The 15,142-nt window shown below is 47.4% G+C and overlaps 1 protein-coding gene across 1 annotated transcript in view; it reads right to left on the reverse strand.

Annotated features, from left to right (window-relative positions):
- The window catches only part of PARP8 (poly(ADP-ribose) polymerase family member 8), a 437,603-nt gene extending 423,299 nt beyond the window's left edge, over window positions 1-14,304 (reverse strand). The window contains exons 1-2 of the mRNA XM_069748619.1: window positions 13,360-14,304; window positions 12,079-12,133 (exon numbers count right to left, since the gene is read on the reverse strand). Of these exons, the coding sequence (XP_069604720.1) occupies window positions 12,079-12,133; window positions 13,360-13,450 (146 nt within the window). The 5' untranslated portion in view covers window positions 13,451-14,304. The remainder of the gene's footprint in view (window positions 1-12,078; window positions 12,134-13,359) is intronic.
- Window positions 14,305-15,142: the final 838 nt, after the last annotated feature.

A 15,142-nucleotide genomic window follows, 5' to 3' on the forward strand; every position in this document is an offset into this window, starting at 1 on the left:
CTCCCCCTGACTCGCCTTGCAGCCGTCCATCATCCCCCTCTGGCCTCCGGACGCCGCCTCCTCTCTTTCTCGTGATGTCACCAGCACCAGCGCGCTGCAATCAGTTATCTGGCATGCGCCGTGCGCGCTGCCCGGGAACTTACATCAGGTGATGTAAGGATATCACACCTGCGTGTAGCTGAGGCCTCAGATCCCGCCCCGCAGTGTGTTATGATGCATTCACACTACAGGGCTGGGAATCTGGCGCCTGCGCAGTGGAGTGGGTCACTGTGCTCCTCGATAGAAGGGCCGAAGTCTCGTGAGACTTCACAACTCTCGTGAGACCGATCGGCACTATATTCAGTGGAGCACGGTGACCCACTCCACTGCGTGGGCGCCAGATTCTCAGCCAGGTATTATGCGTGAGGGAATGGTTGAATATTCATTGTTTGCTAGACTTGCTGGCATGTATGTAGATGTGAAATGAATACTCACTCCTTCCCCCGCCCATAATCCAGCCCACCACTCTTCTTCCCTCCCGGCCGACATCACTTCTTCAGTAAGACTGCTGAGTTCCTTGCCCAACCTTGCACTGGCCGTCTGTTCTCCTGACATAAGCGTGACAGCATGCCTTTCTATGCAGCTGTCACTCTCAGGTCAGGAGAGCTGATGGCCAGTCCGAGGATTACGATGCGATCCTCGGACATACGGCAGTCTGACAGAAATAGTGACGTCCGTAAGGAGGGGTTGGCGGGATTATGGGCGGGGGAAGAGATGAATATTCATTTGCAATTTACATATGCTTGACTTGCCGGGGCTCAACAATAAATTTGGCCAGGGCTTACATGAACACCATGGGGCCACGTACAGAGAGAATAGTTACATATCATGAAAAGGCTGCCCAAGGCATATTTCAGGATACTTTTAGGAAACTATCCAAAAATGACCAGACAGATTCCCTTTGACTAGGTAGAAGGACAAAATGAGCAATTGTACGTACACTGTGCTATATAATATGATGATTGCAATAGATTAAGAGGATAAAAAGTTTGATGGGGGAAGGAGGAGAAAGAGGAGGAAGAGGAGGAGGGAGAAGAGGAGGAGGAAGAGGAGGAGGGAGAGGAGGAGGAAGAGGAGGAGGAGGAAGAAGAGGAGGAAGAGAAGGAGGAGCAAGAAGAGGAGGAAGAGGAGGAGGAAGAGGAGGAGGAGGAAGAATAGGAGGAGGAAGAGGAGGGCTTCTTTAATAGCTAAACCATAATTATTCTATTAACCATTGATTCTCCTCTTTGATTAACTATAAATCTCAAACCTGGCATATCAATTCTGCCATCACTGATCACAGGTGCCAAGGTACAGCCGACAATCAGCGGCACGCAGAAATAGTTTCATGGCTTCAGACATACGACTTTGCCAGTCAATGGGTGCACACCCATATTCTGGTGCTTTCCTCCACTAGAGACGCCGGTCACAAAGCCGAGCTTCCCTAATGATGTCATGAATTCCAGGAACCGGTGGCAGCCAGTTTACAGTAAATGCTTTATAAATCTGAAATTAATAGTGAAAGAAAACAAGGAGGAAAACAAACAAGAATAATAAAGCCTTCACTTCCCCTCTACACAAACGACATGCAGTTTAATAACAATATTCACCGAGACTTCACGCCTGATGTCTCACAGACAGACACTGCATACCGGAGCAGCCTAGAAAATATAAGGGAATCTGTCACCAGCTTTTTGCTACCTCGTTTGGAGCACCACAATGTAGGGGCCGAGATTCCAGATATGTGTCACTTACTAGGCTGTTTAGTCTACTTTTGATAAAATCACTGTTTTACAAGCTGGAGATTATCCCTAGAGGACTAGTAAACCTGCTGCCAGATAACCCTCCATTTTCATGAGCTCTGTATACCACTGATTGGCTGCTTTATGTGTACACTGTGGATAGGCAGAAAGCAGTCAATCAGGGGTGGGGGTGCAGTTATACAGAGCTCAGCGTTCAGAGAACTGGTAGATTTGCAGCAGATAAATCAGTGGTGGTATCAAAATGACATCAAGCACACTAGTAAATTGCATATCACTGGAATTAGGGTCTCTGCCCCTATACTGAGCTGCTCTCATATAGGGTAGCAAAATCCAGGCAAAAGATTCCATTTAAGGGTTTACTGCTGCCATCCTGCCTGGTATCTCCCTGCTCCACCCTTCCTCCGCTCCCTCCCCCATCGCATTGCTGTTCATCGGATGGTGCTCACTGTTTATAAGGATGTTTTCCCAAGAACTCTTCGATTTCTTCGTAGTAGTGTAGTTTTTAGAAAATTATCATTAGTTTTTAGAAAAGATTACCATTAGAAGTCTTCTTGGTCTGCTGCCAGATAGTCCACCCGCACACCCACCACTGATTGGCAGCTTTCTGCCTATGCACAGTGTATTCAGTAAGCAGCCAATCAGTGGTGTGGGCAGATTATACAGAAGTCAGCATTCAGAGAACTGCTATATATGCAGCAGAGAAAACAGTGGTTTTATCAAAACTGTAGAAAGCAGTCCAGTAAGTAACAAATCACTGGAATCAGGATCTCGACACCTTCGTCATTGATTGAGATCAAAAACCTAGTGACAGATTCCCTTTAAATCTATGATTACATTAATTGATAATAAAATTTGTGCAGGTAAAGGTTTATGGCTGTATAATCTATAATAACTAAAAGGGGGCACCATTGCCCATGATGTCCACAGTTTGCCCAATCCCAAACTTGATATATGATGAATGATGAGAGGATATCAATATGGTACAAGACTCTGACCTTCCCTAATAGAACACAGCAGACAAATCTGTATATATCAGAAGCAGGATTACTCCGATACTTCCCGTCTTTTCTGCATATAAAGCACCACAGATGTTTCTATAAATGTAATCTTCTGAAAATGAACGGCAATAACTACAAATCAGGAAGAGCTGCCTCACTTGCTAAATTATTACCACTTACAAAACAAATGTAAGGCAACAATATCGTCTGCGGTGCCATGAAACCCTCACAATCCAAACCAGCAAACACACAACACACACATAACACACACACCTACAACACACATACATACACAAAACATACACAACACACACATACAGCACAACACACAACACACTATACAACACAGACTACACAGATACCACACATACCACACAAATACAACACACACATAACACACACACCTACAACACACATACATACACAAAACACACACAACACACACATACAGCACAACACGCAACACACTATACAACACACAGCATACACAAATACAAGACACATACATAACACACATACAGCACACACACAATCACAAAACACACACACACAACACACATAACACACATACCTACAACACACATACATACACAAAACATACACAACGCACACACAACACACTATACAACACAGACTACACAGATAACACACATACCACACACATACAACACACACAAAACAACACACATACACAAAACACACACAACATTCATACAACACACACATATACATACACAAAACACACAACACACACATACAACACACAGCATACACAAATGCAACACACATACACAACACACGTACAACACACACACACACAATCACAAAACACACACAACACACATACATACACAACACACACATGCATAAACACAACACACACACATACGCTTATTTAGCAATTACCCAGTAATGTAATGCATCCCAAAAAGTAATTGTAAAGATGGCAAAAAAACAACTAATATAATTTCTTACTACAACTTGTATAAGAAGATAATGTACTATAGTGTCGTGTTTTCTGAGGGTACTGCAGCCTGTTTGTGGTTTACAGGGGTTTTCCAGGAACATATAATGTAATGATGGCCGATCTCTAGCATATTCTTATAATTTATCGATCTGCATAACTTCACCTGTTCAGAGAAGCCAGGGAACACGGTGTTTGATCAAACACTATGGCTCTTTGGATATTTTTGGCGCTATACCAGCGCAGGCACTGCACAGCAGCCCCATTTATTGACCACTATTAGGCTGTGTCCCTTGCGGCCAAATTGTCATACAAGACTCCACTCAAGGCAGATACATCATTCATGCAACCTGTGCCACCACCCAAGAGTTAAAAGGGACAATCTGCCCCTTCAAAGCAGGTGGAATTGTGCATATTGATGAGCGATTGGGCTGTAAAAGGCCCCTATACCGTCCTTCCACAGGGGCCCTCTACTGATTGTGTCCTCCAGTGACTCCACCGTTCATCCCCAGGCTAGAATGGCTCGGTACTGACAGCAGAGGGGTTTTTCCAGTGGTTAAACCTCATTAATGTAAAGTCCAGACTGTGTTATTGAAGGGGATGTCCAAGACTTTGATACTGATCACCTGTCCACGCGATAGGTCAACATCAGATTGGTGAGGGTCTGATTGCCGACCACATGATTAGCTGCTGGCAGGGCACGCTGGGACCCCCGAGCTCTGCACACAGTGTACTGCAGCTTAGCTCCCATTTACTTCAATAGAACGTTATCTGCAGTACTTGGTAATGGCAGCTCTACAGGAGGGTAGGCTCTCAGACCCCCCATTGATCTGACATTGATGATCGATTCTATGGTTCGGTAGATAAAAGCTCGGAACTCAATACAAAGACGTAAAGAAATAAAATATTTATTCATGCAATCCAATATATCCAGAAAATTATTCAAGAATATATTCAAGTTCCGACCTTGAATCCAGACCTTCATCACAATGGTGTCTAGAGCTGTGGTGGGTGCAACCAACATATTACGGCACCATGCATCCAGCGATAATGGTCGCACCCACCACAGTGTTACTTTTCACAAGAAAGTACAAGAATGCGGCACTCACCCAGGTTGTGAAGTGAATATCTTTAATCTGTCTTAAATCCATGTACAGACTTTGCATAAAAGACAAGTGGAGATGACGAGGGTGCGGGGAGAGTGAGCTGGACGACGGCCGTTTCGCACATGGACCCGTGGAAGCACTAATTGTGCGAAACGGCCGTCGTTCAGCTCACTCTCCCCGCACCCTCGTCGTCTCCGCTTGTCTTTTATGCAATGTCTGTACATGGTTTTAAGACAGATTAAAGATATTCACTTCGCAACCTGGGTGAGTGCCGCATTCTTCTACCAGGCCCCTTCACCTGATTTGGAGACAAAGAAGAAAGTTTGGCTTGATCCGGGAGAAATATAATGTTTGCACCTTGTTAGGCAGTAGGTAGAAAAATACTAAAATTTACTACGCCTGATGAAGAGACCTAAGTCGTCTGGAAAGCTCGCTATTTGTTAGTTGGTTACCAATATCATCTTTTCATTTAGTTATTAAAATCAACCACAAATTGTAATATTTCTCTAATAAACTGAGTCAGCCGCCCCTGTCCTCACATCACCGTTCACGTGCGGACGAACAGAGGGAGGTGAAGCTCTTCGCCTGTGTCGTAATGCAGAAGAAGGGAAATTTTGGTGACCACATCACACAGGCGGAAACTCAGCGATCTGGGAAGTTTAGGGTTGTTATTTTATAGTTTTACATCTAACAAACAATAAATGTCTTATTCCAGCAGCAGACAACCCTTGACATTACAGACATATTGTAAAATATCGGAGATATACGTCCTCGTTACGAGACAGCAATGCTTTGAACGTCTTGGTAAATGTTTCCCCAATAGAACTCCTAAAACAATTAGGGGGTAAAGAATTCATAGGGAATAAAATATTTTATATTTATTCTATTGTATTTAGATGACATGTAGCAGACGGGAATGAGTGAATATTCCCCTCTTAGTCCAACTGTAAATGTTTCACACTAATGACACCCAACGAGCCAGCACTATTAACCTGTGTATGTCAGCTATGTTACACATCTCAGCCATGAAGAAGAGAGCACCAGGAGGTACAATCACCATATCCAAAAAAATACAAGGATTTGTTATAAACTCTATTGTCTTCTGCCCATTCCATACCTCCCACACCCTAGCAATGGCAGAGCGTGGGCATGTTGTGGTAGCAGGAGAAGCAATTCTCTAGGGCACCGCCATGCTCTGTATATTGAGTGTGTATTTATTGTGTGTGAATATGAATCTATGCAGCTTTGTGAGTTTCTTGTCTATGTATGCGTATTGCATATTGCATGTTTGTGTGTGTGCGTGTACATTTTAAAGAGAAAATTACATTTCTTTCTAATGACAACATAAATGAACACTATTGTAATCTCAATGCTCCCACTCCAGTGTTCTGTACTTCACAGTCGTGACACAGGGCTGTGGAGCTGGAATAGTGGAGTTGGAGTTGGTGTTCATTTTGGTGGAGTCTGTATAAAATGGACCCAGTCCTGTAAATTTTTTCATAAACATTTGCGAAAGTTATGAAATATCCTAGAAATGTCTGTTCTGTTCCTGATCTAAGGATCTCAGCTTTTAGTTTAAATGAATCTGTACTGCACTTTATGTACATGCTCAGTAGTGAGCCAGTGCTGCACTTTATGTACATGCTCAGTAATGACCAGTTCTGCACTTTATGTACATGCTCAGTAGTGATCCAGAGCTGCACTTTACGTACAAACTCAGTAGTGAGGCAGTGCTGTACTTTATGTACATGGTTAGTAGTGAGCAAGTGCTGCACTTTATGTACATAGTCAGTAGTGAGCAAGTGCTGCACTTTATGTACATAGTCAGTAGTGAGCCAGTGCTGCACTTTATGTACATGCTCAGAAGTAAGCTAGTGCTGCACTTTATGTACATGCTCAGTAGTGAGGCAGTGCTGCACTTTATGTACATGCTCAGTAGTGAGCCAGTGCTGCACTTTATGTACATGCTCAGTAGTGAGCCAGTGCTGCACTTTATGTACATGCTCAGTAGTGAGCCAGTGCTGCACTTTATGTACATGCTCAGTAGTGAGCCAGTGCTGCACTTTATGTACATGCTCAGTAGTGAGTCAGTGCTGCACTTTATGTACATGCTCAGTAGTGAGCCAGTGCTGCACTTTATGTACATGCTCAGAAGCCAGTGCTGCACTTTATGCACATGCTCAGTCGTGAGGCAGTGCTGCAGTTTATGGACATGCTTAGTAGTTAGCCAGTGCTGCACTTTATGTACATGCTCAGTAGTGAGCCAGTGCTGCACTTTATGTACATGCTCAGTAGTGAGGCAGTGCTGCACTTTATGTACATGATCAGTAGTGAGCCAGTGCTGCACTTTATGTACATGCTCAATAGTGAGGCAGTGCTGCACTTTATGTACATGATCAGTAGTGAGCCAGTGCTGCACTTTATGTACATGCTCAGCAGTGACCAGTGCTGCACATTATGTGGACGCTCAATAGTGAGCCAGTGCTGCACTTTATGTGGATGCTCAATAGTGAGCCAGTGCTGCACTTTATGTACATGCTCAGCAGTGACCAGTGCTGCACTTTATGTGCATGCTCAATAGTGAGCCAGTGCTGCACTTTATGTACCTGCTCAGTAGTGAGGCAGTGCTGCACTTTATGTACATGCTCAGTAGTGAGGCAGTGCTGCACTTTATTTACATGCTGAGTAGTGAGCCAGTGCTGCACTTTATGTACATGATCAGTAGTGAGGCAGTGCTGTGGAGTCGGAAGTCAGGGAAATTGAAGAGTCGGAGGTTTGACTTACCGACTCCAGAGCCCTGGTCATGTGCCCATGCTGGCCAAAATTTGTGAGTTCACTGTTCTCTCTTACTCTTTGCATTGCTTTGCACATTATACACCACAGAATACATGAAAGCTTCACTGATATGGACATAGATGACTGCAATAATAATCCTACTTAGTTGCAAATTCCCATACACAGTATTCACAGATTTCCACTGCTAAACATCCATTCCATGATTTTGAACAGTATTGATTATAATCAGAGTATGGATTTCAGGAAAACACAATTCAGATGAATGAAAATATTGTTGAACTGTCTGAACAAAAATCTCCCTCATCTGAACAAATCACTCCGATGCCATTACACTGTATCACAACGACATCGCAGTAGGCACTGAACAGGTAGTCGCACAATCCGTAAGTCACTAGTGAAACTATAGGCCAGGATTTGCTAAATTACAATTCTATTGTTCAGCATCAAAAGGGACAAATCGCAAGCTCTGATATTATTGTTTACAGGTGACCACTATAGCTAGTAATTGGCAGCCACGTGTCCCTGTATTGTGACGATATCGCTGCAGCAGGAAGTAGAGACTGACGGAGGAGCGGGCAGCATAGCAATGGAGACAGTCGGGCTCCATACGTTGCACCTCAGTCGGTCTCCTCCACACCTGGAAGCTTAGAAACTGTTATGGCTGCAACATCTATATCACAACATTGCTGCCAACTATTTGGGGTTCAAACCCCACCAAGGACAACATCTGTAAGGAGTTTGTATGTTCTCCCCGTGTTCGGCGAGTTTCCTCCGGGTTCTCCGTTTTCATCCCACACTCCAAAGACATACTGATAGGAATTTATATTGTGAGCCCAAATGGGGACAGTGATAACGATGTCTGTACAGCGCTGCAGAATAAGATGCTGCTATATAAGCAAAGCATAATAAATATATTCACACACAACACATTACTTTCCAATCCTCCACTCAAACCTGAGTAATTGGCAGCTGTGCTGGGATACAGAAAGCATATAACTGTAGCAGCCATAACAGATGCTAAGGCTCCAGGTGTGGAGGAGGCGCACGCAGGTCCAAAAATAATGCAGTAAATAGCAAGTTGGTATCTTTCTGCTATCTAGGACTATTTTATTTTTATTTCTATTATTTACTTTTAGAACACCATTATAATGCTGGTTCTATCATCTACGTTATTATCCTTATATTCCCCATCTCCTTTTGTGATGGGCCCTTTGAGTTCTAATTATGACCCTAATAAGAAATGTTATCCTGGACCTCAAAAGCACTAATCCAATAAGATGTTAGATAGACCGTCTACCCACAAAGTAAGAAACATCATTGAGAATATAGTAGGAATCCCCTAATTGCAGCTTATACCTTTCTGCATTCTATATATCTCATCTAAAGGTTACATAATGACTTGTGCAACCAAATGTCTGCTGGACGCACAGCTCACATTGGGCCCTTGTTTTAGCTACATTATCAATAGTAGTGGTAGTGGCTGTACAGCGGAGCCAGATCCACCACTGATTTCTATGACCTGTCATGCAGAAATTGCATTTGTGGAATGACTCAATGTATTATGGTGGCAACTTGTGGGCTTTGCTTTAACAAACATGGCAGATATTGGTTAATGCAATAACACAGGGATATTGCTATAAATATTAGGACTAATGGGGATGATATTAGGCAGATTACATAGGCTCTTACTCACCTACAGTCACTATCATCTGCAGCAGGAAGTCACAGAACTGATACAATGTTTCATTCTACAATATTTATTTCAAAATGTAACAACACTGTCCACATCCTCCTGCTCCTCCACATCCTCCTTGCTCCTCCACATCCTCCCTGCTCCTCCACATCCTCCTGCTCCTCCATATCCTCCCTGCTCCTCCACATCCTCCTGCTCCTCCGCATCCTCCCTGCTCCTCCACATCCTCCTGCTCCTCCACATCCTCCTGCTCCTCCACCTCCTCCTTGCTCCTCCACCTCCTCCTTGCTCCTCCACCTCCTCCTTCCTCCTCCACATCCTCCTGCTCCTCCACATTCTCCTTGCTCCTCCACATCCTCCTTGCTCCTCCACATCCTCCTTGCTCCTCCACATCCTCCCTGCACCTCCACATCCTCCCTGCTCCTCCACATTGCACCCTGCTCCTCCACATCCTCCTGCTCCTCCACATCGTTCCCTGCTCCTCCACATCGTACTCTGCTCCTCCACATCCTCCCTGCTCCTCCACATCCTCCCTGCTCCTCCACATCCTCCTGCTCCTCCACATCGTTCCCTGCTCCTCCACATCGTACTCTGCTCCTCCACATCCTCCCTGCTCTTCCACATCCTCCCTGCTCCTCCACATCGTACCCTGCTCCTCCACATCCTCCTGCTCCTCCACATCGTACCCTGCTCCTCCACATCCTCCTGCTCCTCCACATCGTACCCTGCTCCTCCACATCCTCCCTGCTCCTCCACATCGTACCCTGCTCCTCCACATCCTCCTGCTCCTCCACATCTTCCTTGCTCCTCCACATCCTCCCTGCTCCTCCACATCCTCCTGCTCCTCCACATCCTCCTTGCACCTCCACATCCTCCTTGCTCCTCCACATCCTCCCTGCTCCTCCACATCGTACCCTGCTCCTCCATATCCCCCCTGCTCCTCCACATCCTCCCTGTTCCTCCACATCGTACCCTGCTCCTCCACATCCTCCCTGTTCCTCCACATCGTACCCTGCTCCTTCACATCCTCCCTGCTCCTCCACATCCTCCCTGATGATCCACATCCTCCTGCTCTTCCACATACTCCCCTGCTCCTCCACATCCTCCTGCTCCTCCACATCATTCCCTGCTCCTCCACATCCTCCCTGCTCCTCCACATCGTACCCTGCTCCTCCACATCCTCCCTGCTCCTCCACATCGTACTCTGCTCCTCCACATCCACCTACTCCTCCACATCGTACCCTGCTCCTCCACATCGTACCCTGCTCCTCCACATCCTCCTGCTCCTCCACATCGTACCCTGCTCCTCCACATCCTCCCTGCTCCTCCACATCGTACCCTGCTCCTCCACATCCTCCTGCTCCTCCACATCTTCCTTGCTCCTCCACATCCTCCCTGCTCCTCCACATCCTCCTGCTCCTCCACATCCTCCTTGCACCTCCACATCCTCCTTGCTCCTCCACATCCTCCCTGCTCCTCCACATCGTACCCTGCTCCTCCATATCCCCCCTGCTCCTCCACATCCTCCCTGTTCCTCCACATCGTACCCTGCTCCTCCACATCCTCCCTGTTCCTCCACATCGTACCCTGCTCCTTCACATCCTCCCTGCTCCTCCACATCCTCCCTGATGATCCACATCCTCCTGCTCTTCCACATACTCCCCTGCTCCTCCACATCCTCCTGCTCCTCCACATCATTCCCTGCTCCTCCACATCCTCCCTGCTCCTCCACATCGTACCCTGCTCCTCCACATCCTCCCTGCTCCTCCACATCGTACTCTGCTCCTCCACATCCACCTACTCCTCCACATCGTACCCTGCTCCTCCACATCGTACCCTGCTCCTCCACATCCTCCTGCTCCTCCACATCGTACCCTGCTCCTCCATATCCTCCCTGCTCCTCCACATCCTCCTGCTCCTCCACATCTTCCTTGCTCCTCCACATCCTCCCTGCTCCTGCACATCCTCCTGCTCCTCCACATCCTCCCTGCACCTCCACATCCTCCTTGCTCCTCCACATCCTCCCTGCTCCTCCACATCGTACCCTGCTCCTCCACATCGTACCCTGCTCCTCCACATCCTCACTGCTCCTCCACATCCTCCCTGCTCCTCCACATCGTACCCTGCTCCTCCACATTCTCCCTGTTCCTCCACATCCTCCTGCTCCTCCACATTGTACCCTGCTCCTCCACATCCTCTGTTCCTCCACATCCTCCCTGCTCCTCCACATCCTCCCTGCTCCTCCACATCCTCCCTGCTCCTCCACATCGTACCCTGCTCCTCCACATCCTCCCTGTTCTTCCACATCCTCCTGCTCCTCCACATTGTACCCTGCTCCTCCACATCCTCTGTTCCTCCACATCATACCCTGCTCCTCCACATCCTCCCTGCTCCTCCACATCCTCCCTGATGATCCACATCCTCCTGCTCTTCCACATACTCCCCTGCTCCTCCACCTACTCCCTTGCTCCTCCACATCCTCCTCCTGCTCCTCCACATACTCCCCTGCTCCTCCTCATCCTCCCTGCTCCTCAACATCCTCCTTGCTCCTCCACATCCTCCCTGCTCCTCCACATCCTCCCTGCTCTCAGGCTTCATCTCCTGCTTCTGCTGTACATTTCACTGGTTATAACAATTTACATGTCTGTTGCCAGCAACCTGAGAAGAGGTGGTGTCATGGAAACACTGGCAAATGCATAACATGAGGCTTTGTCATTAAGGAAATGAAATAAAACAATACCTTTTGGAGCCTCCTAGGAAGGTAAAGGTGAAAGTATTGTCCGAATATCTGAAATCTGAGGGAATAGAACAAAAAAAGCGCCATGAAGTCTTGTATTCCCAGCAGCCTGCAGACCCCCTACATGCAGGAAACCCCATTTCAACAAGTGCACTGGTGCTATGGCAACAGATTTCAGCTGTCAATGGATGCAACCAAATAGCAATGGATGGATGGATGGAATGGAAAAGCAAAAAAGCACTAAAGCCATCTGAATGCAGGGTGGTCAATTTGGAAGCACCATCTCCTTTTTTATCAGCATGGTCATAGGGCTGAATTGAATTGCAATGTGTGCAGCTCCATTTGCACAAAACATCAGTTGATGTTGATGGGAGGTTGCAATGGAGGCACTATGGGTTACCATGGGAGGCTGCAATGGGGGGCACTATGGGTTACCATGGGAGGCTGCAATGGGGGGCACTATGGGTAACCATGGGAGGCTGCAATGGGGGGCACTATGGGTTACCATGGGAGGCTGCAATGGGGGGCACTATGGGTTACCATGGGAGGCTGCAATGGGGGGCACTATGGGTTACCATGGGAGGTTGCAATGGAGGCACTATGGGTTACCATGGGAAGTTGCAATGGGGGTCACTATGGGTTACCATGGGAGGTTGCAATGGAGGCACTATGGGTTACCATGGGAGGCTGCAATGGGGGGCACTATGGGTTACCATGGGAGGTTGCAATGGGGGGCACTATGGGTTACCATGGGAGGCTGCAATGGAGGCACTATGGGTTACCATGGGAGGCTGCAATGGGGGGCACTATGGGTTACCATGGGAGGCTGCAATGGGGGCACTATGGGTTACCATGGGAGGTTGCAATGGAGGCACTATGGGTTACCATAGGAGGCTGCAATGGGGGGCACTATGGGTTACCATGGGAGGTTGCAATGGGGGCACTATGGGTTACCATGGGAGGCTGCAATGGGGGGCACTATGGGTTACCATGGGAGGTTGCAATGGGGGGCACTATGGGTTACCATAGGAGGCTGCAATGGGGGGCACTATGGGTTACCATGGGAGGCTGCAATAGGGGGCACTATGGGTTACCATGGGAGGCTGCAATGGGGGGCACTATGGGTTACCATGGGAGGTTGCAATGGGGGGCACTATGGGTTACCATGGGAGGCTGCAATGGGGGGCACTATGGGTTACCATGGGAGGTTGCAATGGGGGGCACTATGGGTTACCATGGGAGGTTGCAATGGGGGGCACTATGGGTTAACATGCAATAACTCACCCGAAAACAGGCAGTCCTTCTCCGCCTTGCACTTTTGAATGACAATGTCAATATCCTTCTGAATCCTCTCTTGCCTTGAACACATCCCCATGAAATAAATCCCTGGGAAAGCAGCTTTATTTTCCCCCAGTTCAGTGTGTAATAATAGAAGAATGATGAGAAATAAAGCAGCCTTTGTGTGTCAGGTGTCAGCCCGAGCTTCTCCGAGATGTTGCTGTTGCTGGAGGAGGAGGAAAAGGATGAAGAGGTGTCTGCTGCTGCTGCTGCTGCTGGTTCTGCTTCTTCTGCTGCTGCTGCTGTTTTATTGCAATTTCCCCTCCCGACAATAGACTGAGTTGCTGAAATCCTCCCCCGCTTGTCAGTGCAATACAGAGAGGGAGTGAATAATAACAATAATCAGCTGCTCACAGGGAGAGGGAGAGAGTGAGAGGAGCAGACACTGGAGGAGAGAGAGAGGAAGAGAGAGAGGTAGAGAGAGGCAGAGAGGAGGGGAGAGGCTGCAGACACTGAGCTCCCCACCGTACACACAGAGCCCTGGGAAGCACAGACACTGCCTCCCACTGAGGCACACCCACAATGTGGGGCAGGCACACAGATGAGCGGTGTGTGGGAATATGGAGGGTGCACACAGCCTGCCAGCTCAGTCCTGGGTCACAGCAGCTTCATCTGAATCCTGTATGTAGACTGTGGCCTAATGCAATACTGGAAAGGAAGGGATGGATGGATGGATGGATGGATGGATGGATGGATGGATGGAAGGAAGGATGGATGGATGGATGGATGGATGGATGGATGGATGGATGGATGGATGGATGGATGGATGGATGGATTGTGTGTGTGTGTGTGTGTGTGTGTGTGTGTGTGTGTGTGTGTGTGTGTGTGTGTGTGTGTGTGTGTGTGTGTGTGCCTGGGCTCCTAGTAACTTGCTTGGTCCAGGGCTTGTGTTGCATCCCAAATTCTATCCTGCCAGCTGGAAACTAATCTGGTGATGCAGACTGGATCCTGTGCCTGAATAATTTGTGCTTATATTGTGCAGGTGGAAACCTATAGGCTGAATACCATGTAATACTACTGTATATACTATATGTATGTAGCAGGCTGGATCCTACACATGCCATACCTGCTAAAAGCTACTTTCACACATCAGGTTTTTGCCGTCAGGCTCAGGGTATGTTCACACGTTCAGGATTTCCATCCTTTTTTTTTCAGGACAGTTTTTTTAAAAAACTGCAGCTCTTGGCAGAAAACGCAGGTCCTTTTTTTGTCCTTTTTTGATGCGTTTTTGATGCGTTTTTTGATGCGTTTTTTGATGCGTTTTTTTATCCTTTTTTTACTGTGTGTTTCCTAGGAAGCTTTTTAGGGCTAAAATGGCTGAAAATACCCTAACCCTACCCCTAACCCTACCCCTACCCCTACCCCTAACCCTACCCCTAACCCTACCCCTAACCCTAACCCTAACCCTACCCCTACCCCTAACCCTACCCCTAACCCTACCCCTACCCCTAACCCTACCCCTAACCCTACCCCTAACCCTAACCCTACCCCTAACCCTACCCCTAACCCTAACCCTAACCCTACCCCTAACCCTAACCCTAACCCTACCCCTAACCCTACCCCTAACCCTACCCCTAACCCTACCCCTAACCCTAACCCTATTCTAACCTTAGTGAAAAAAAAAAAAAAAATTCTTAATTTTTTTATTGTCCCTACCAATGGGGGTGACAAAGTGGGGGGGGGTGTCATTTACTATTTTTTTATTTTGATCACTGAGATAGGTTATATC

Source organism: Ranitomeya imitator, chromosome 1 (genome assembly GCF_032444005.1).
Source record: "Ranitomeya imitator isolate aRanImi1 chromosome 1, aRanImi1.pri, whole genome shotgun sequence".
In the NCBI taxonomy this organism is placed as follows: Eukaryota; Metazoa; Chordata; class Amphibia; order Anura; family Dendrobatidae; genus Ranitomeya; species Ranitomeya imitator.